The sequence below is a fragment of the Gasterosteus aculeatus genome, chromosome 5 (assembly GCF_964276395.1).
Source record: "Gasterosteus aculeatus chromosome 5, fGasAcu3.hap1.1, whole genome shotgun sequence".
Lineage (NCBI taxonomy): Eukaryota > Metazoa > Chordata > Actinopteri > Perciformes > Gasterosteidae > Gasterosteus > Gasterosteus aculeatus.
Window position 1 is genome coordinate 674499 of NC_135692.1, and position 23977 is coordinate 698475.

The 23977-nt window shown below is 44.8% G+C and overlaps 1 protein-coding gene across 6 annotated transcripts in view; it reads left to right on the top strand.

Annotated features, from left to right (window-relative positions):
* Positions 1-440: 440 nt before the first annotated feature.
* LOC120819216 (putative uncharacterized protein MYH16) overlaps positions 441-23977 on the top strand; it is a 36137-nt gene continuing 12600 nt past the window's right edge. The window contains exons 1-4 of one of the 6 annotated variants that reach the window (XM_078103051.1): positions 441-458; positions 4716-4881; positions 13278-13390; positions 15037-15133. In XM_078103051.1, coding sequence (XP_077959177.1) covers positions 4798-4881; positions 13278-13390; positions 15037-15133 — 294 coding nt within the window. In that variant the 5' untranslated portion in view covers positions 441-458; positions 4716-4797. Of the gene's footprint in view, positions 459-2715; positions 2840-4715; positions 4882-12895; positions 12915-13277; positions 13391-14460; positions 14642-15036; positions 15134-22014; positions 22124-22344; positions 22418-23977 lie in introns of those variants that run through there. The other 5 variants (XM_040176407.2, XM_078103052.1, XM_078103053.1 and 2 more) reach the window with 5 other exon arrangements.

Genomic DNA, 23977 nt, shown 5'->3' on the forward strand with positions numbered 1-23977 from the left:
GAAGAAATAGGGTTTTTTAATTTAATTTAATTTTTTCTTTTTTTTTTAAAAGCACAAAACAATGAAAAGAAAAAGTGTTGGTTTAGGCACCGGTATCAGAAACCCCCAAACGGTACCCATCCGTAACTGGGGGAGGGTGTTGGGGGCCCGTTAACCCGCACTGCCTGGCCCACCTCCATCAGTGGCCACTCCCCGGTCCCCGGCTGCCCTCACCTCCATCACTCCCGCCCCGCGGCTCAGGAAGCGTGCCGGGGCCGGCGGGCGATCGGGAACCCGGGGAAGGGCTGGTGACCGCCGGGTCGCCAGGAGCCGTACTTGCAGCCAGCAGGCCGGCAGTGTACATCCACGACAAGAAGATCTTCCAACAGGAACAAAGCAACCAGTACCTTGCTCAGCCTGGTCTTCCTGAGCTGCCTCTCTACTGATACCCGGTAAAATATATCTGGATCCATGTTCAGGTGCGTAGTACAGCTTATTTTGTTCATTCAAGTTACAGACTAGTGTCAAAAACATCCATATTTCAATAACAGCTGAAGCTCAACAACCAACCTGTAGTAAATCAGGCCTTATGGACGTCACGTACAACTCTAGTGATTCCTGAACTTTATTTCCCGTCTCTCATTGTTGGAAACACTGAATAATACAGTTGTTCACGTTGCAAGCAGAGGAGAGGGGGGGGAGGTGAGGACAGAGGAGACGAGAGGAGATGGGAGAGGAAAGCAGAGGAGAGGAGAAAGGAGACAGTAAAGATCACAGAGGGAGGAGGAGAAGAGAGAAGCGAGCATCATCATAGCAAACGGTCGGTCAGGAGGGACGTTTCACTGCTAGTGACGTTCGCGTAGAGTCACTCGATCTCTGGCTTTGCATGGCAGACCATCCTGGGAAAGATTTAGATATGATTAGTTAATCTTATTTAGTAAAGCCCAAAATCACAAATGACATTTGAGGGCTTTACGAGGAAGAGTCGCTGGTTCAACATGTTCCACCAGGTGGATTTCTGCCTCCCAGGTAATCAAAGTACGTTTTGTGTTTAAACGACAGTGTCTAAAATGCACGCTTTCTAAAGTCATAACTCATTACTTTTAAGATTTTGTCTTAAGAAGAAAAACAAACTTTTAATCGCGGCCTACTGGACGTATGACGGTAAGATGACCAAGAAGACACAAGGATTCTTAGTCCCGGTGCTTTTACACTAGTGAGAGGGTTTCTATATTCCATCTCTGCCAATGAATCCCTGAATGTTACACAGTGTTCCTTCGATGGACGCTGAAGGAGGATCTGCTCCTTTAACCCCAACCCAAATAAACGACTAATAATTTCAACCTGTCAGAGATTTTCCTCTCGGCTGCTTGTGTGAAATGTCACTGGATGTATACACACAGCTGCTAACAACCTCTTCTTGTGCCAAAGTTGTCATTTTTATGTCAAAGGTTGATTAATCACATTCCATAAACGTGCGTCATGCAGGGACGTGTCGAACAAGCCGGAGCAAGACAGACAGAGCGGAGATCCCCCTCATACAGTAACTAATCCAGATCTGCCCTGGTCGCTGTGGGGGAAGCGACCCCTTTGTAGGCTGACGTCTTAGTGCAGCAGCAGATTAAATAGTAGAATCACTCTGATAGAAGGACCCTGGATCACTGCAATCGATGGGTGGAAGCCAGTGATTCTCCTGCTGCTTCATGGAAAATGACTTTTGACTACGTCGTATAATCCTGAATTTGAGTCTGAAAGAAGCTGTGCGTTACTGGTTTGTGTGTTTATCTGATACCAGGGGAGAAAGAGCACTGTGTGTGTGTGTGTGTGTGTCAGTAAGGCACAACTCCAAACACACATGCAGGAGTTTTTTTTACGCACTCCATAACTTCTAAAGTACCGATAGAACCGTTAACTCTGGACCGGTGAAGTACTGTGTAATCAACTGTCTCGATGTAGGAAAAGAACAAGTTGGCTTGGAACAGACAGCAGGAATCGCACCCTCGCCTATGACCTTCTGTAGCAGTGATCTATTTTACTGGAAAGGAATCACATTTATTGCCAAAGGACGTCGGACATACGAGGACTTTGACTTGGCGGCTGGTGCGTGACATCAGTACGACGATGGACAACGAGACAGATAAGACAACTTAGTGCAAGAAAATGACATGTTCAATTTACAAATGTACAATTTAACTACGGAATAAAAAGGCAATGTGCTAAGGGGGTATAGAACAGACAATCTAAAAATAAAGTGATGACTATACTCTACACAACTGTGTTGTGTGTGTATGTGTGTGCGTGTGTGCATGTGCAGTGTGAAGGGAGTGACCGGTGGGACGTCAGAGTCAGTCAGTGGGGGACCGGCTCTGTTGATGAGGTCTTAGTCCTGATGGACCTCAGCCTCCTGCCAGATGGAAGGGGCACAAACAGGTTTTGTCGGGGTGAGAGGGGTCGGCTACCATCTTGACGGACTGGTGGCTGGAGGTGCAGCTGTTGGTGTACAGGGAGAAGAGCAGAGGGGAAAGAACGCAGCCTTTGGGGGAACCGGTGCTGATAGTCCGAGAGGCTGAGACATGTTTCCCCAGCTTCACGTGCTGCTTCCTGTCAGACAGGAAGTCTGTGATCCACTTGCAGGTGGAGTCGGGCGGTGCAGCTGGGAGAGTTTGTCCTGCAGCAGAGACGGGATGATGGTGTTGAAGGCAGAGCTGAAGTCCACAAACAGGATCCTGGCGTAGGTTCCTGGGGAGTCCAGATGCTGGAGGATGTAGTGGAGGACCTTGTTGACAGCATCGTCCACAGACCTGTTGGCTCTGTAGGCGAACTGCACGGGGTCCCGGAGGGGGTCGGTGAGGGACTTCAGGTGGGTCAGGACTAGCCGTTCAAAAGACTTCATGACTACAGAGGTCAGGGCGACGGGCCTGTAGTCATGGAGTCTTTTGTGGATGGAAAATTGTGATCAAAACCATGTTGATAAGTGCAGCTGAAAACATGTATTCATTGATTTTTCTGTCCCCAAATGCCAATGAGACGAGCTGAAAACTCATTGAACAGGAAACTTGCCAAGATATTGTAGGATATTAGAAATAAACTGATGACCCGGGTCATAAATTAATAAAATGCATATAGTGTACTGTAATGAATAAAGTAATGACAATATTGTAAAACCACTGTAAATCTGCAACTGTAATAGAATAATACCAATGCAGTTATGATTGTATTTGATGTAATGTGATCAACTGGAATGCATGCATTTAATACTTGAACAACAACTGATATTGACTAAGGGTCATTCGAAATCCGAGTTACATTAAACTCACCAGAAGACCACTCCCAGAGGTGTGGACACTAACTTTCACACCTTTAAGCATTGTTATAAATACCTGTAGGAACCATTGTTCTGGAGTTCGCTGGTGGAGGCTACAGACGGGCACTATGGGGGGTCAAAGGACTGACCTGGGGCCTGTTGGTCGCTGAGACCAGCGGCTCCTCAGCTGAGATGTTCTTTTTACCACAACACCATCTCTTTTATTAAATACATTTGATTTAACCTTTTGATCTGCGATGACCTCTGTCCGTCCGGCGTTTCTTCATTTTTGAACACAACAATATAATGGGTTATTGTTTGGAGCACAATAAATTCAATGTGCACTCTATTTAAAGCTCTCTAGAAAGTATCTGTAGTTAACAACTCAATTCAATTCATTTTATTTTGTGACTAATATAATAACGCTAGCAGCAGCAGACACAGCAGGACCAGGACCACGCTGGGTCCAGATATAACCAGATCCAGATTTGCATCAATGAGATGTGAATTCTTATATAAGCTGCTATAGGCCTACACTGCCGGGGGACTTCTTAGGACACACCGACCTCCTCTCTGCACTTCACCCATCCAGCAGCAATTAGGGGTTGGGTGTCTTGCTCAGGGACACTTCAGCACGGGACATAGCCGGGAGTAGCCGGGGTTCTAACCAACAACCCTTCGGTTCCCAGCGCACCCACCCTACTCCATGCGCCACGCTACACTTTTTTGCGTAATCTACGAGGAAAGTCTTAAGCTTCATCTTAAACGAGGTGACTGTCGCCCCCCCGGACTGAAAGTGGAAGCTGGTTCCACAGAAGAGAAGCTTGATACCTGAAGGCTCCCATCCTACTTTCTGAGACTGTAGGAACAACAAGTAACCAGCATCTATGGATCAGCTCTAATATGGCATTATGAGCTCCTAAAGCTACGGCGGCGTTTCCCCGCCTAGTGGTGAGGAGTAGTAGTGATAATGACTGAAGCTAAAGCCGACGCTGGTGGAAAACCAGTCAAACAGATCAAGAGGGAGAAACTTGAATTGGCCTCGACGGGCAAAACCAGTCTTGTTTTGGAGGTTGTCTCATTGTTGCCCCTCTTGTGCAACTGTGCCTAATTTCATCAACAGCAATGCAGCTGGAGCTGATTTACTGCTACTTACCCGACCACGTCAGTATCAGAGCAGTGCAAATGAATCTGAGCCAAACCCTGATACAACATTGTTTCTGTCATTTTCTGAGCGGTGTGTTGCTGCTGTGTACCGGCAGTCAGTCTTCCGGTGGCGGACGGCCGTCTCCAGGCAGGAGAAGTGTATGGAATGGGGGCGGGAGGGTTTTCTTTTTGCTCCTCACCTACCTTTCTCCCTCCCTCCCTCCCTCCCGCTCAGGTTCAGGTTGCAGGCGTAACACCCTTTTACACACCCTCTCTATTCCCACAGCCCCAGGAGAGCACACACATGCTTCACTTCCTCCTCACAACCCGCTGGGTGAAGATATCATGGACAGCTGTGAGCTGTGAGGATGGAGAAGAGAGTGTGTGTGATCCAGACTGACTTCCACCAGTACAGACCCACCATCGCTCTGCACAGCAGAACCCTGGCACATGTAAGAAGTCACCTCTTTTCTTTGTGTCTCTCTCGTTATCTAGTTCCATCTTTCTTCTTTTAGCTTGTTGTATGGCTTCAATCTCCTTCGCTGTCTGTTTTCTGTCTGTTACTGCGATCTCCAACATGTAGCAGGGCTCCTCCTCGGTGCAGGCCCACCAGGGGGCGTCAGAAGGTGGAGGATCAGGCATTTGTAAGATACATAGGAGACCAATTTTCTATAGTTTCAGCTTTTTATTTGATCAGGTTGAAACCCTAGTGTGGTGTTGCTTATGTATTCCCACATTACACATTTTTGGTTCATTTAAAGAAAATATTCTACTATAAACCAATATGTGGAAAACGTGTTTTTGTGACACCTTCCCCTCTGAATGGCTTCAGTGGTCAGACATGTATGTCAACACCTTTAGTAGTCATAAAGTGTAAGACATGAAGCCGCTATACTATAAACATACATTTACAGAACCAAAGTTATTAATAACCATTAAATTTAGAGTCTTAAAGATTCTCCAAAGGACACCCAGAACAAACATGGACGTCACAGACTAAAACGTCCCTGCAGTTCGTCCCAGCTGTGTCCTTAGTGCTGGACCACTCTGACAGGCACGTACCTTTCATAATATGATGAATAGATAAAACACTGGCAGTGGAAAATACCTTTTATATTTGCTTTGATTCCATACATTTTTATTTTTATTTCAAAAAGTTTAACTTGAGATTTATGAGAAATATATTAACTGGTACTGTGTAAAGGGAATACTACGGTTAAAACATACCTTATGTGTGTGCACAAAGTGCTCAGTACGCAACTTCCATGATATTGATTGCGATGAAACATTTTAAGGTTCTAATGTGCCCTGCGTTAAAAATATCATGAATTCAGTGTTTCCTCAGAATGAAATGTAAGATTGAAGATTTAGTGAGTATTAGTACAGTAGTATTATCAAGTCCAATATCCGAGGGCGGCATGGTGGTCAGCACTGTCGCCTACCAGCAAGAAGGTCCTGGGTTCCATTCCGCCCAGTGGCCTTTCTGTGTGGAGTCTGCGGGTTCTCCCGGTGTCTGCGTGGGTTCTCCGACTTCCTCCCACAGTCCAGAGACCTGCTCTGGGGATCAGGTTGATTGGTAACTCTAAATTGCCCGTAGATGTGTGAATGGTTGTGTGTCTCTGTGTAGCCCTGCGATTGGCTGGCGACCAACCTAAGGTGTACCCCGTCTCACCTGAAGTTGGCTGGGATGGACTCCAGCCCCCCCGCGACCCTGTGTGCAGGGTAAGCGGTTTGATGATGGATGGAAGGCCAATACCCAGTGAGAAACCGCACCGTGTGCCCGACTCCCTGTGAACATGTCTGCTGGCTTCTCTCTATGATGTGTGACTGACGTTGAGCACCTTTTCTCCACCAATGGTGGATCTCTTGCTCTCTACCTTTGTATATTTAAGTACACACATCAGCCCGTACACAAGCTCACAGCGGCTTCCTCCAAAGACATGGAAAGCTGTGGAGTTTACGGTTTTCTACTATGCTGTGTGAGAGTCATTGTTACACGTGAGGGTATTCAGGTTAGAGAAACCCCTTTGTGTTTCTTATAATACATTGTAATAGTGCTATATTGCATATATTGGTTTAATTTAACATAACCTCTGTCAGTGTCTATAACTGAGTTGCTGCGGACAGAAACGGGCACTGAAAAGAACCCAAGAGGATCCACGAGGTGGTGTTATTGTGACTGACCTGCTGAGGAGCTTCAGCCATCAAACACCGGCTGTCCCTCCGATCACTTACGTGGCTTGTGAATCATATTTACTTATTTACAGTAGAGCGCTACGACCTTTTGAAGCAATACCTGCTTTTTATCACTTAAGGAAGAAAGAATGTTGAAAGAACAGTTGATTTTCCCATATTTCCCATCTTCTTCACATCTGCTCAAGCTCGAACAGGAACCAAACGCAGACTGCATTGGTGGGGAGAATAAAGAATAGTTTATTCACAAAGTTCCAAAAATAACAAAAAACGCCAGTAGTCCAGGCCGCCCAAGTACCGCCCCTGCAATACAGGTACTATGGTGTCAACCTTATTGAGGGTCTCCTCCTTGGTGAAGACCCGAGACAGCGCGTCGGGCTTGCAGTTTCTGGAGCCAGGTCTGTAGGTTAGGCAAAAGTTCAAACGTCCAAAGAATAATGCCCACCTGGCCTGCCGGGAGTGGAGTCATTTGGCGGACCGCACGTATTCCAAGTTTCTATGATCTGTCCACACGACGAACGGCCTCTTCACTCCCTCCAGCCAGTGACGCCACTCCTCCAATGCAATCTTTACTGCGAGCAGCTCCCGGTTCCCCACATCATAATTGGCCTCCGCTGGAGACAAATTGGGATAAAAAGGCACATGGGTGGAGCTTACCGCCCTTGTCGGACCGTTGGGACAGCACCGCTCCCACACCGGACGCGTCCACCTCGACCACAACCTGCTGGGATGGGTCTCGCTGGGAGAGAATAGGGGCCGAAGTGAACCGTTCCTTCAACAAGACAAACGCATGCTCTGCTTCAGGACGCCAAATAAAAGGTTTAATAGTTGAAGTGAGGCCTGTCAAGGGTGCTGCCACCCGACTGTAATCTCGAATAAAATGTCTAAAAGTTGGCGAATCCCAGAAACCTGAAGGGCCTTCCTGGTCTCAGGTCTCAGCCACTCGAGCACCGCTGCCACCTTCGTTGGGTCTATTCGGACCGGTCCTTCAGAGATGATTTAGCCTAGAAATGAGAGACTGAACGTGAAACTCTCATTTCTCTTCCTTAACGAACAGACGATTGTCCAGCAGTCGATTGAGCACTTGGCGGACATGTAGGCGGTGCTCTGTAGGACTCCTGGAGAAAATAATATTTAATAATAATAATGTCGTCAAGGTATACAAATACAAAACGCCCGATCATATACCTTAACACATCATTCACCAAGCATTGGAAAACTGCCGGTGCATTGGTTAGGAGAATAAAGTATAGTTTATTCACAAAGTTCCAAAAATAACAAAAAACACCAGTAGTCGAGACGTTCCGGTTTCTGGGGCTTGGTGGGAAAGAGCCCAGCAGGGTGGGCGACGGTAGTCTCAGGCAAAGTCCTGGTGCGTAACGATCTGGCAGGGACTGGCTCTTCGGACGCCTCTTAAATACCCCCCTGATCGGGAACTGGAGCCAGGTGCGTAATTGGCAGCAGCTGAGCGTCCTCAAGGTCCACGGCCCGTTGTCATGACTCCTGGAAAAACATCAACAGACGGCCGCGCACACCAACAACTTGGTCACGGCGGGGCTGTCGTGACAATCTCACTGTAGAAATACATGAATTCAATTGGTTGTATTGGACAATTGCTCTCTGACACATTGGTTATTGTTGGTTAGAGCAGGTTAAGGCTGTTAGCTGTGTAACATGTTTCTGTTTAATACTTTCTATGGAGAAAATGTCTTTCTTGTTGATTCTTGTTTTTCAGGGTCTCCATATCCTCATGGCTCACTTTGCCGTGAGGATCTTTTAACAGTTTAAAAGTAATATTCACACCTGTAAATGACCTTTGGCTAAACAAGACCATCAGAGAGAAAAGTGATAGTGTAGCAATAACAATTCTTCACTTATGTCATTGGTGCCACTGGGTTGACTAAGTGTGAAATGCCAATATAAAGTACCTGTCGACTGAAGACCCCGGAGACCTCTTTGCATTCTACGGCCTGCGGTCTGAGCTCCAGCGGGAGGAGGGGACCTTCAGTCTGGCTTTGAGGCTTTCTAGATATCACTCTATGACTATATTTTATGTATGTAATGTTTGTGATGAAAAGCATCCTCTGGGGGATGTTGGAATGACATGGTAAACACAACATTATAGCTCCCGAACCTTATTTAATCATATATCTACAATGCACAATCAAAGAACTGCTCAAAGTGTAACTTCAGCCCTGCGTGCAAACCTGAGTCCAACTACTGTATCATCTGGAAGAACACAAGTGTTGATAAGACTTGAGAGATGAGACCATGTTTGCTCCCTTATGACAGCCAGTTGCATTAACTTGGAAGTGATGGAGCTGATTTGATCTCTTGCTGCAGTCAGCTGGTAGCGGGAGAGAGCGACCCGCCGCTAAAGCTGTGTATATATTTACAAGGCTCCACCACGGTCACCGAAAGAGTAAACGCAATAGACCCTGAAGGGAGAAGCGAGGAGGGGTTGTGATTACAGGCCGTCAACATTCTTTCATTGCATGACACACATTAGTCCAAACTGTCCAATCTCTGGCCTTGAAAATGTCAGCTTAGTTAGATTTTTATAAAATCATTTTATGATAATAATCATAGCGTTTGATTTCCTCAGTTGCATACAGACCAATCAACTGGGATATTATGAGGATGTTATTGTGAAAGTCCAGATGTGTCTCCTGTAACATTACAGACGTCTGTGTAGCTTGAGTCTGTTTCAATGATCACATTACTTTGCTGGCGGAGCTCTACAGCTGATCTTCGGCTGCTGCACCATCTGGGTAAAACATGCATAACCACAGAACCAAGAGCTATAGTGCAGGAAGTTAGAATCTTATAAGTGAAGAAAGTAAAGTTAGCATAGCATTGTTCTGACTGGTTTGATGATTCGAAATACCAATTTTCTGATTATACATGAAGTCACAGTCATGATATATTTCTTACCTTTGTGTTGGTAGTGTGCATAACCATTATAAACATTGTATTTACTCTGGAACCACGGTTTCTATTTTTTTCTGTCTGGTTAAGAAATAAATGAATATGGCACAAAAGAAGCAGTTAGGGATCAGGGTTCTTGCTCAGGGACACTTCTTCATGGAGCAGCCGGGGTTCGAATCGCCAACCCTGCGGTTCCCAGCGCACCTTTTTCTACTCGATGCGTCACAGTTGCAGAGATTACATTTTGAGAATTTACATAGAGATTGGATTTTGAATTTTACAGGAAGGACGTTAGGTGTAGATTATGTCACGGTGTGGGTTTGTTTCCTGTTTTGTTTTGTAGTTTTCTGCCTCTTGTGTCCCTGGTTCACTTCACTTCCTGCCTTGTCGTCCCCTGTGATTGTCTGCCGTGTCCCAGATTGTTTCCACCTGTGTCCAATCGACTGCACGTTTTAAATTCTGTAGTTTCACTGTAGTTTCATGCCGGTCGCCATCTTGGAATCCGTCAGAAGTAACGGAAGTTACGGAAGCGATGTGGAGACCTGTCAAAAACATACGGTGCGCCGTCCTAAATCAACAGTGGATGAGTGAGATCCACAGCATCCTTCAATTGGGGGATTGGCGGTTTTGACCCCTGGCTCCAACAGTCCACATCTCAGTGTTTTTTTGGTAAGACACTAAACGCAGCTGTGACTAAGGTGTGTGAAGGTCGGTTAGTGATGGGCAGGTGGCGCCGTGTGAGTGCAAAGGGAAGCTTATGAAAACTTCTATCTATCCATCCATCTATTTCACTTCTAAGTGCAGTGCCTGTGTTGTTGCCCGTTGATGGAAAGAAGGAGAGAACACTTATGATCCAAGATATTAAACTGGGAATCTCTTGTAAAATGTCACTATCACCGTCGATCGTATCATACCAATGTGGTAGACAGGTGGAGTGGCAACATGTGGCTCAAACATCTGGTTTCACCCCAGAAGCAGGCTGTAGAGTCCCTGCAGAGTGAAGAAGAGAAGGTCAACCTGCTGACCAAAGACAAAACCAAGCTACTGATGTTTTACTTGCTGTACACAATATTTTTCTTTTTTTTTCGCACTAATCAATATATCATGTGTCTAAATTGTGTGTAATGTCAAAAAAGCAAAGGTTGTGATTAGAAAAAAACTTGATACCGGAGGGAAATCATTAAACATGACACTTATTAATAATACTTACTTACTTATTAATAAAGTAGGAGAAATAATTGACGCACACACCAGTCATTCATCATGGTTACTCAAATGTTTTCTTCTTTGGAGCTGAAATATATAGTTGAAAGATGAACAAACTTAAATAGTGGGGGCTCTGGGCAAAAACCCAGACCTCCGCGCTCCAGCTGGCGGAGTGGACCGAGACATGGAGACCAATGTGGAGAATCAGTTTTTATCAACAGCAGCTGATGCAGCGACGTGTTATCGATCCTACAACACCAGAATCCTTTATTCCAAACTGTAAACCCTTCTCCTCCCTCTGTGAGTTTGCTTCATTCATCGTGGTCGGTGTTTACATGGCAACGTGCAGGAGGCACAGCGGACACTCGCCGACCAGATAACCGGGACCAACGCGGACTCCTTAGTTATTGACTTTAACAGAGGAAACCTCAGCCACGAACTCCCCAAATACAAACCATTAGTTCAATGCTCCACCACAGATGAGAACATTCTGGACCACTGCAACTCTACTATAAGCCAGGCCGATCACGCCGTACCTCATGCTGCACTCTGACCACACTTTAATCCACCTGGTTCCTGCATACAGGCAGAAATTAAAACTCTGTTACCCTGTATAAGGCTAATCAGTACCTCCAGTTGTGTCTGGAATGTACGGACTAGGATATTGTCAGGACTGCTACAAGTAGTCTAGATGAGTGCGCAGAGACTGTGACGGCTTACATTAGCTTCTGTGAAGACCGCTGTGTCCCATCATGCACCAGGATGAGTTACGACAATGACAAACCTGGTTTACAGCTGAACTCCGGCGGCTACAGTCGCTAAAATATCAAGCATTTAGAAGTGGGGACACAGACTTGTTTACAGATTTGAAATACAGCTTTGGCAAGGCGGTCAGGGATGCCAAACGTCTGTGCTCAGAGAGGCTCCAACAGCGGTTCTAACGACTATGCATCTGTATGGAAAGCCGGCCCAGACTCGGTCTCTCACACCACCCAGAAGCATTGTGCTGATCAGCTGTCTCCAGGGTTTACCAACATCTCACTGGAGACCTGCCATGTGCCAACCTGCTTCAAGGCCTCCTCCAGCATCCCCATCCTCCCAAAAAACCAGGAGCACAGGACTTAATGATTATCAGGAATCGGGAACATTTATTGCCAAAATATGTTGACATGCAAGGATTTTGACAAGGCGGTTGGTGCGTAACATAGGACAGGAAGACAATGAGACAATGGACAACAAGACAACATGACAACATGAAGAAAAATGGCATGTTCAAATTAGAAATTTACAATTTAACTCGACAATCCCGTCACCCTAACCTCTGTGGTCATAAAGTGTTTTACCAACCCCCTCCTGGACCCTCTGCAGTTTGAGTCAACAGGTCTTCATTTCATCTTTTTCAGCATCTGGACTCCCCAGGAACCTACGCCAGGATCCTGTTTGTGGACTTCAGCTCTGCCTTCAACACTATCATCCCGTCTCTGCTGCAGGACAAACTCTCCCAGCTGCACGTGCCCGACTCCACCTGCAAGTGGATCACAGACTTCCTGTCTGACAGGAAGCAGCACGTGAAGCTGGGGAAACATGTCTCAGCCTCTCGGACCATCAGCACCGGTTCCCCCCAAGGCTGCGTTCTTTCCCCTCTGCTCTTCTCCCTGTACACCAACAGCTGCACCTCCAGTCACCAGTCCGTCAGCCTTCATGTCAAAACAACCTGGAACTCAACGCTCTAAAGACAGTGGAGATGGTTGTGGATTTCCGGCGGAACAGAGCCCCACCCTCCCCCATCACCCTGTGTGACTCCCCCGTCACTATTGTGGATTCCTTCTGTTTCCTGGGCTCCATCATCACCCAGGACCTCAAGTGGGAGCTGGACATCAGCTCCATCACCAAGAAGGCTCACTAGAGGTTGTTCTTCCTGAGGCATCTGAAGAAATTCAACCTGCCAAAGACGTCTGGTACGCTGCAGCCACAGCCAAGGACAAGGGCAGGCTGCAGCGTGTCATCCGCTCTGCAGAGAGGGTGATCGGCTGCAATCTGCCGTCCCTGCAAGACTTGTTTGCCTCCAGGTCTCTGAGGCGGGCATAAAGGATTCTAGCTGACCCCTCACCCTTCTCATGAACCAAGTCCGAGTCCCCCATTGAGCCAACTACTCTGTGTATATTGTTTTAATTATTGCTTGTATATTTTTTCTTATTTTACTTTCTTAGAATAAAATAATAAAATGGACCAATAATGCACCAATTCATCAAGTCAAAGTCAATGCAATAAATGGCTTCTGATTCTGACTCTAATATTGAGAAATAGAAATGTAGTTAAAATTATTAGACTCACCCAGTTAGTCAACTTCGGCGAAACCATTGAATACATGTAGATTCTGCATACAGTTAATTTAAGTTTATTCACACAAGCGTGATACATTTTCAATGAGAATATATCAATGGCTGCCAAAAAGTATTTTTTTAGCAGTTGTATTGCATAATGATGTGTATGTATTTTGTGTCCACTCCTACGCCGCCAGCGTGCTAATTTGGAGAACCGCATGAAGAAGCAGGACGGTGACACCCGATCGACACAGGAGAGTCTGGGAGCGATGGAGAAGAACACGAGTGGGCTGGAATACCTCATCAAAAGGTCAAAGACACTCACGTCATAGATTTTACACAATGTAGAAATATGTGTTGCTATTAGTAACTAGGGCCAAGACAACAACATATTGCTGTGGAGCTGAATTTAAGTTCTGCTTGTAGGGTTGAAACCCATCCCTTAAAATACGAAATCGTACCGTATTTGTATTCAGTATATTGTATTCATGAGAATGGGAGGAATCACCGGGGGATCGCCGAGTGGATCCCCCCCCCCGCCCCATCGTCCGCCCCCCATCTCTCCGTCGGCCGTGGCGTTCCTTATTTTACTGTATTGAAGGTGGCAAGCCCATCTTCTTGTCCGATGTGATATTTATTGTTCGCTGGCAAATGCAGTGATACATTGTAACTATTGGATGGATTCCCTTTTTATTTTGAAGACTCATTTATGTCCCGGTGGAGTAATGCTGATGACTCTGCAAGCTTACAGACATTAATGGTTCTCAAACGGTAGATTTCCTGACTTTTCATAGCGGACCAACGTGATTGTTTTAAATGGATGGACCATAGTCCTCCGACCATTGAAAGCGCTTTTATTCGCGACCTCAGGAGCGAGATACAGTTATGGACAAAACGTTCTTGACATCGTGATATAATGAATCTATCCTTGACTGTGAGGCTGTCTTATGTAAAACCCTCCTCAGGCATCCAATAACTTAATAACCTAACAAGTTGCTATTCGCCCTCAGTGAATTGAGAGCAAATCGTTGTACCTTGCAGCACAACCGAAGACAAGAGCCAACACACAAACACAATGAGCACACTGATCCTTGAAAAATTCTTTCACGAATGTGAAGATAAAAGTTGTTTTCTTTGGTATTCTATCATTTCATTTGTCAATGAGCATTACAGATGTGAGTGACTCACCTTGTTGCTAAGGCGCGATGTTTTCCAAAATAACGTCAGTCACTGTGTTTGACTCCAAACTCAAAGAAGCTTTATTGGGGCCTGTTTCTGACATGCGCATCAAAACTGGGAAAATTTAGATATTTTCGGGTTCTCGCAGCTGGGTATAAATCATTGGCTCTATTGCGCCCCCTCGACATTTGGCACTTTTTCCTATTATCTTTTTTGCACACAGGTGCTCTTCCACATGGTTTGCCGCCATTTGGAATTTTGTTAAAAACAGGTTCTGTCATTCACTTGCCTCTTGTATTAGGCAAGGTGAAGGACATAAAACCCAACAGAAACAGACAGTCACCACAAAAACTACTCAGAAGGTCTGGGCATTACAGCCATGGTGAGTAACAGTTGCCGTAGCAACCACAGTCTTTTTCACAGTCAAAATGGAGATGCTTTGAGGGACTAAATATGCTTCAACCGTAGACACATACATTGGCACACACATTTGAAGTTAAAGATGTAATTACTTCATATGATTTCAATGCTTCCAAATGGTAATTTGGCTCAATATCGTCCCCTACACATGCTAATTAAAGCAGCCCCAGTAACTGCTGTCATCAAGCACCTTCCAGGTGCAGTCGGTTCCTTTGTTTTGACCAGTCATTGCAGAGAGGGAGCCCAAAAGTAAATGACAAAGCTTTCTGTCCCAGTGGTCCTGTTTCCCACCCACCCAAAAATGTGTGGATGCTGCAAACTTCATACTTTAATTGAATAATTGTTTTGTCTCTTAAGGAAGGAGCTGGAGATGAGGAACACCAGCTGTAAGCTGCAAGCAGAAGAAGGCCTCAACGTTGGACAACGGAGAACGAGCAAGGAGCAGCAGGACCAAGTATGGCACAGTAAACATAGTATTTTACATGTAGTTCATGTGGTTTTACATAAAATCCTTAGGGCAGAAAATTAATATCAGTGCCGTCAGCAACAAGTCAGCAACCACGAGTGACTAGACAATAAACTATTATTAATTATATTGGATCAAACAGTGCACATGGATGAATGAAAACCAAAGTCAACTATTGTTGCCAACATACTCGGCCCGGATGATTTATTTCTTAACGTTTTTTATAATATACAGACTCATTTTTAGCATAACTTTTCATTGCGTTGACTGTTAAAATGTGTGTATTTCCTGTTTAGCTGCTGCGCTTCATATATTTGTGGGAAAACGGCCATTTTTTGTTTCTCATTTTTGGAAAAAAAAAGTAAACTAAAACAAAATATCAAAAAGTACACGGACATTGGCGCTCTCCTCAAGTCTCTTTGAAAAGAGACTAATTATCAGCTTGACACAGAAGGCTAAATGAAGGAAATACTAATCTTGTTTGGCTTCTCTGAAGCTGCATCAAGTCTATGAAGGTACATTTGGGTCTTTATCATGCGAACAAAAGTGTAAGTAAATATAAAGAAATTGTTTGTTTTGCCTTTGAAACTTGTTTTTGTCTGCAAAACAAAAACTTGCTCTCAAACAAAAATCCCTTTGGTCTCGGATCAAAGAGTTTGTACGTAGTGGGCGGGGCTTACGCCTCTGAATGAACCAGGAGTTTCTATTGGTGAATCGACTGGGCGCTCGCTGTCTGCTTCCACCATTAAACACTGGAGGCGACTGTCACGAGCGACTCGGAGGTAAGTGGACTTATTTTTTTTTATTTTTTTTTTTTAAATGAGGTAGTATGTGTAACTTAAATGTAGCACAATAACAAAAAATGCAATTTAACGTGAGGTATTCATTTGCTATATCACTCTAACCTAAATGAAGACTGAACATTAGATCGTCTAGACTACACTATGAAAAAATGAGGCCATTGCTATAATCGTAATGAATGCGTTTGGTCCATCTCAGATCCTGCAGGCAGAACACCATGAGGAACCTGACTGCTGATCTACAGCCTGGGTCCCTGCAGCAGAGGGCCATGAAGGTCCTGCTGCAGTACTGTGGATTCCTCTTCTTCTGGACAGGACTTCTACATGCATGTCCTTCAACTGGCTTCATTTTTTGGATGACGTTTCCAATCGACATACTTTATGCACATCTCATGTGTTAAATCACAGTAAATGGTTGTTTATTTTGCTCACTCGCGTTATAACAAGGTGGCATAAAACGCTGCAGTATAAAATGATTCTGGAACATTGTTTTTCTATTCTTTGGTAAAACAAAGACAAAGCACAGTTAAACATATATCGCAGAACCGTGCTCCTGCCAACAGCTACTTAACAAATGTATCACTCCTATTAAATTCTGTACCATACGTATTGGCAGTTTGCAGGAGTGTTTAGAATGTTCATAATCTAAAGTGGGCTACTTGGAATGCGATGACACGTGGGTAACAGTGTGGTTCGGCATGATGCTCAGACACCAATGAAACCATTTCACCTAAAGCAGATGACCAGTCATCCACTGGATTACTGAGGCTACAGTCAAAGCCTCTTCTGCATTGTCCCCATCAGGTTGTGCTCCTTGAGAAATACAAACAAGACTAAAATAAATCTCTCCAGCCATTTTACATGCAAACTAAGATTAAAAATAATGCTCATTGTGAGTTATATGCTATGGCATCAGGGTGGAAATGTATTTTAAATGAATGGTTGGACATACCTACTAGTTCTAGGAGGAAATGCTCAATTACATGACAGTTGTGTAATTGCGCTGCAGCCATCAAGGTAAAAACCAGACCAGGGACTCATTAAATGGGCTCATTGTCAGTTTGCACCGAGGATCTCTCCATCATCGGACTCACCTGCCTTTGTTTCTGCAATCAGGGACAGCAGATGTCGTGCAGCTTCACGTGCATCACACCGGAAAGGGATTGTAAATGTATGGACATGGTACAAGGACTTTTAATTGACTGAATTGTTGAGGAATTTACTGTTAACCTGGAAAAGATCATTAGTGTTTAAGTGTACTGCACAGGCTGTATTGAAAGAAATTATGAGATTACCTGAGGTAGTATTTGTCAAAGTATCAATGTAATGTTTGTGTAATTTAATCAAAAAGAACAAGAAAATGCTCAATAACGTTTGCCTCACCTTCCCTCCAGGATACCACTAACTAAGCGAACACATGTACTCTGTACCTCCTTGGAGACATGAGGCCACATGGCTGCAGACAGCGAGCGGCCAGTCCATCCACCAATAGAAACTCCTGGTTCATTCAGCAGCATAAGCCCCGCCCACTACGTACAAACTCACACCACAAAACTTTTTGATCCGAGACCAAAGGTTTTTCTTCTCGAGACCAAAGGTTTTTCTTCTCGAGAGCAAAGGTTTTTGTTTCGCAGGCTGTTACGGCCTGCCAATCACGCCGAGATAAACAAAGTTTGAACAACAGTAAAAAGAATTTGTCAACGACTTGTTCAACACAAAAGTTGACAACTGAAACGGAAGCAAAAGGCATCAGGGTCAAAGACCGAAACAATAAACAACCTCTAGAAAGGTCTTTCTGGCCTAACGTATGAAAAGGAAAAACAATAGTGACCTCCCTGTCTATCCACAAAACAGGAGGAAAAATAGAAACCGAAGTGGCAGAGAAGCCTTCGACGTTTCCCACAGAACGGTAGTCTGTTGTTCTCAGGAAGAAGAGACGAGAGCATGAGAGCGCTGGCTCAGGGAGCCTTTATCAGCCCACTAATGGCCTCTCAGGTGGTGAATCACCTGAGAGATAATTCCCCCCGCCCTCTTCTCAAGAGGGGGCGGAGTCACGTCAGGGGACGTAACACAGGCAAAAACAATAGTTTTGTAAGCAAAACTAACAAATAATTTATTCTCAGTTTATATATTTTTACTTACAAACATTTTTTTTGTTTGCATAATAAAGACCCAAATCTAAGGGTCGTCTGTCTGTCTGTCCTCCTCAGTCTGTGGAAACAAGAGTCTGTGGAGTTCTATTAACATTTAAATACAATAGTTTAAAGGATACCAAACAGATTTTTACGGATTAGTAAACAGTTGGGCAAGAAAAAGAAAGAGAAAGAAGATCTAGGTTCAGGATCGGGTTTTGGATACACACACAAGACTGGCAAGAAATACATCTCAATGTTATTTAAAACTTAAAATTTAAAATAAAAGGCACAAGTTATTTCCTTTTTGTTCGATAATCATCTAATAGGACTGGTATGTGCCTTCCATCGGCAGCCTCTAATTTAAGAGATGAGAAAACCTGTTCAATGAGCTGTGCAGTTACATACTTCACATCCAATACTCAACCTTCATCTGTCCTTCAAGATGAATCTTTCCAAACCACTGTAGAGTTCTGAACTCCGGATCTAGTAATACTACTGTTCTCTGTGCACTATCGAATAAGTGACGAGTGACAACAAAGTCATGAGTGAAAAATTACAGTTAAAGTGACGTGTGCAGTGTGAAGGGGAGTGACCGGTGGAGTGTTATAGTCAGGCAGTGGGGGACCGGCTCTGTTGATGAGCCCGACTGCCGACGGGAAGAAACTGTTCGTGTGGCAGGAGGTCTTAGTCCTGATGGACCTCAGCCTCCTGCCAGATGGAAGGGGCACAAACAGTTTTTGTCCGGGGTGAGAGGGGTCGGCTACCATCTTTTTAGCTCAAGTCCTGCAGGGACGGCAGATTGCAGCCGATCAGCCTCTCTGCAGAGCGGAGGACACGCTGCAGCCTGCCCTTGTACTTGGCTGTGGCTGCAGCGTACCAGACGCTGATGGAGGAGCAGAGGATGGACTCCATGATGGCCGTGTAGAAGTGGACCATCATCGTCTTTGGCAGGTTGAGTTTCCTCAGCTGCCTCAGGAAGAACAACCTCTGCTGAGCCTTCTTGGTGATGGAGCTGATGTTCAGCTCCCACTTGAGGTCCTGGGTGATGATGGAGCCCAGGAAACGGAAGGAATCCACAATAGTGACGGGGGAGTCACACAGGGTGATGGGGGAGGGTGGGACTCTGTTCCTCCTGAAATCCACAACCATCTCCATTGTCTTCTGAGCGTTGAGCTCCAGGTTGTTCTGGCTGCACCACAGCACCAGATGGTCAGACTCCACCTGTAGGCGGACTCGTTCCCACCAGAGATCAGTCCAATGAGGGTGGTGTCATCCGCAAACTTCAGGAGCTTGACGGACTGGTGGCTGGAGGTGCAGCTGTTGGTGTACAGGGAGAAGAGCAGAGGGGAAAGAACGCAGCCTTGGGGGGAACCGGTGCTGATGGTCCGAGAGGCTGAGACATGTTTCCCAGCTTCACGTGCTGCTTCCTGTCAGACAGGAAGTCTGTGATCCACTTGCAGGTGGAGTCGGGCACGTGCAGCTGGGGGAGTTTGTCCTGCAGCAGAGACGGGATGATGGTGTTAAAAGCAGAGCTGAAGTCCACAAACAGGATCCTGGCGTAGGTTCCTGGGGAGTCCAGATGCTGGAGGATGTAGTGGAGGGCCATGTTGACAGCATCGTCCACAGACCTGTTGGCTCTGTAGACGAACTGCAGGGGTCCAGGAGGGGGTCGGTGAGGGACTTCAGGTGGGTCAGGACTAGCCGTTCAAAAGACTTCATGACTACAGAGGTCAGGGCGACGGGCCTGTAGTCATTGGGTCCTGTGATCCTGACAATGCTTCAGGGTGTGAGGGGAGACGGAGTGATTGGCTGCACATTGGAGCCCAGCTCCTCCCTCGTGAATCACATGACTCCCTCCTGGTGTCATCTGATGGTGGAATCTGAAACCCCTCAGTGACCCGACTGATCCCTGTTCACTAAATACTACAATACATTCAATGGCTTAAAGCTTCTTCATGTAAACATAACATGGCACTCATAATATAACACATCGCAAACCATCACACATTTTAACCACGTTTAACTCAGTTCATATAATCCAAAATAAAAATGTTTGCCCTGCGAGGCTTTCCTACGTCCTTTGCTCATGAACAACCGACAGGAGTCAAAAAACAACCTCTTTAGGGAGAAAATGTGAAAGAAATGCATCAGGGAAGGATTACGCGTCCTTCCCCGGGTTTGAACTTGTGTAGACGAATTCTAATTTAGCAGTTTAGTTGACATAAATGACATTGAAATTCATATGAAATTCATATTGCAGTTATTAATCTATACATGCTAATGTAATAACTATTATCTAATAACACCCAAACTACAATTCGAACACCAATCATTATCACATGTATTGTAGTTTCCACCACCATCTCTAACACCATCAGCACCACTGGTTGTTACGTCTGAATTATATTGGATACAGTTTCTTGCAAAGAAAACTCTGAAAGAGTTTGTAAGAGTGTTTTGTCACCTAAACCCTGAAAAACCAAAGAGTAGTGACGTTTGTTTGGAAGGATGCTACGGTGCATCAGCTGTAGCTCACAGCATTCCTGCCTTTCAGCTCCGGACTTCACAGCCTGTCTGCAAATGGGTGAAGCATAGCTGCTGCACCCAGACTGACACCGCCTGCCTCCCTGTGTGGGGCAGTTGGGGGTCACCTGTACTGTAGTAACTGAATGATTGTTTTACAGCCTGTTTAGTACGTTACGTTTCCACTGAGATATGTTGTCACATTCATGGAGCTTTTCCCCTCTCACAGTGTTTCTGTGTGCTCGCGTGTTCTGGACTGTTCTGCAGTCTCCCACTCGCTTCTGGCTGTGGCGTAAAGTTCATCGGATTCTTTTATCCATCTGTTCTGACGGCGTTCTGTCATTTGAAGCGGGTCTGTTGGCGGTCACAGCCCTGCAGCCTTAAAGCAGTTAAACTCAGCTGCAAAGGTTCATCACTATCTGAGAAGAAAGAGCTTTTTCTCCGGTTACCAGATGTTTAACCAGAGGTGTTGGAAGACTTCTGCTTTCTCCTCAAACAATTGGAGAAGAATGGAATTTTGTTGGTGGCACGACGTCAATAAATCCAGCAGCAGATGATCCATCAACAGCGTTTTCAGCAACTATTTCTCTGATAGGATGTTGTTATAATTTGGTAATTAGGACAAATTGACCTTTAGGCTCCCCAAGAAACAATTCTTGGTTTTATCTCCAAGTGCTACTAAGCTTTGTTCTCCGTGGTGAGCCACCTGGAGACAACAAGGGATGTGACACGTGGGCTTGGGCTGCGTATGGTTTCGCCTACAGCTTCAGGCTGTTGGAGAGTGTTGGCGTGGCGCGTCTCACAGCCTTTGTGTCGTATGCCTGAACTCACTTTTTACACTTGAAGGTTTTTTCACACCCAGCCACAGTGATTCAATACTTCAACCACCACAAATAGAATGAGAGATTACAACTGTGAGAACCACAGAACCACGGCTTAAACCTGACAAGCATCACAACAAAGAGTCTGTAGTAATCATGTATTTCATGCAGTTGATTTGTGACATTGTAAAGCTAGATTTCCTGTAATAAAGACCATCGTGCTGCCAGGTCATGTGTATCTCATTCAAATGTCTTTAATACCACTGATTTGACCTGATCACCCACAGCACAAGGCTTTAAAATCTCCTCAGTCACCAGTGAGGAGACATCAGCTGCCATTGCAATTCATGGACAATTATTATATTTTCAGAATTTCCTCCATAGAGTTTCCTAAATTGTGTTAGTCCATGCTGCCTGACTGACATCTGAACGCTACACTGTGGTCTCTTCGTAGGAGAGACTCAATATTTATTTTGAAGCCGTGAAGGAAAGTCGGAATGTAACAAGTAACAGATTGAGAGAAGAAAGGCTGCACGCACAAGGGGGTGTGAACAGTTAAATGCCACAGGGATCCCCAGTGAAGCTGTGTGTGTGTGTGTGTGTGTGTGTGTGTGTGTGTGTGTGTGTGTGTGTGTGTGGGACAGTCAGTCCGTCAGTCTCACCATGGCTGTTCTCTCTGCAGAGGTCCTACGCTGGCATGTGAGTTCTTATTCTACTTTTTATATCTTGGTTTTGATGTTAACATTTAAAAATGTGTGGGGAAAAGTATGACGCTATGTTGTGATTGTAGTATAACTTTCCTAGCAGCACCTTTGTGACATTAATACAAACAGGCTACAACAAGAGGAAGATCTTTGGGCGGCGAGCAGCCTGTGAGTGGCCCCGAGCTACATGTCAGACACACTCCTCGACATAGATAGAAGCTGCAGAGCACGACCCGACACGAGGGAAGCTCGCATGTCAGGAAAATAACGATTCATCAGCAGCACGAAAGTCAGTGAAACGCAAATGTACTTATTTATCAGATTATATCAGATCTTTCTCGATGTTTTGATGGTAGGATCGGAATCAATATTCCGAGTGTTTAACAAAATGCTCTTACTATAAATATCAGGTAAATAGACGCACACGAGGAAACTAATTTACATTCCCCATTGCAACACAGTACTTCACCACCAGTGTATTTTATAGGGCCAAGAGGAATGTTTCGTCATGTCATTTAAATAAGGATAGAAAATTACATTTTAAACCTACTTCTGGCATTTAAAAGCAGTGTCTGAACAGGGAGTCATTACATGCATTTTAACAACATTTTAGTTCACGTTATTGTGTTATTGTAAATGTATTTATATTTACAATATTTACAACACCTATATACACATATATATATACATACATATATATATATATACATATATATATATATACATATATTCATTTGCGATTCATTTGTTTTGTATATATATATATATATATATATATACCCATTTTGAAATTCATTGATCACGATGATCCTCTTCTACAGACTAAATGTTAAAGTAATGTAGCCGAGTAGTTCTGGTGCGCTTGTGTCAATAACAAAAGACCGGCCGCAACCTTTTCACAGTTGAACACCACCTCAACTTCCATCTCCTCCTTCACAACAAAAGCCACAAAACACCTGTGCAGCAATAGCTTACAGTAATGAGTAATCACTTTATAAAGTGTGTATTTTAGACATTGTTGTTGAATTGTTGATTGTATTTTAAACTCCACACATTTGATCATCTTGGTGGCAGATTTCCACCTGGTGGAACATGTTGAACCAGCGACTCTTCCTCTTGTCCTCGTGCTCTTTGCTCTCAACTCTCCATCATTTAACGTCTGTGTCTGAAGAGCCAACAATCTCCCACATTTAGCCAGAACGTTTTCAAACCCGTCTTTTAGGGACACAGTGGTGGTCCTCTTCAAACCTGGTAGCAGCTAGGTTAGCCTAGCGATGCGTAAAGCCATAGTTATTTCCCACGCGTCCCCCTTCTGTTTGACACGTGGAGGAATTCATATCCACACAGTTCAGTTTGTTTTACTTCCAATGCAAAAAGCTCCATCTTCAGCTTCCGTCTCGCTCCCGCCGATCTAACTGACTGCAGCTGGCGGCGCTTTCGTCATCTTTGTTTAGTTTCGGCATACAGGAAGTGTGGAAATGTTAAGTTAACGGCGTTGAAATATTTTATCGCATTAATCTCAGCTACATTAATCGCATAGATTAAGTGTTCCTTTTGACAGCCCTAATATATATATACACACATGCATACATACACATGTGCTGCTCTCAAGTAGCAAACAATAATCCAAATTCCATGAATGTCATGCGAATGGCAACATGTGTTTCAGTCTCAATGGCAAACCCACGCCTGCTTCATACAGATAATGATGGTGGCTACGGACATTCTTGGTATTAATTGCTACCTGAGCAAAATGTCAGGGCCCTTCCAAGTCCCTGGAGTATGAAACGTTCTCACAACCACACATGTGCTGCCCTGAGATTCGTTCTCTGCCATGTAGAACCACAGG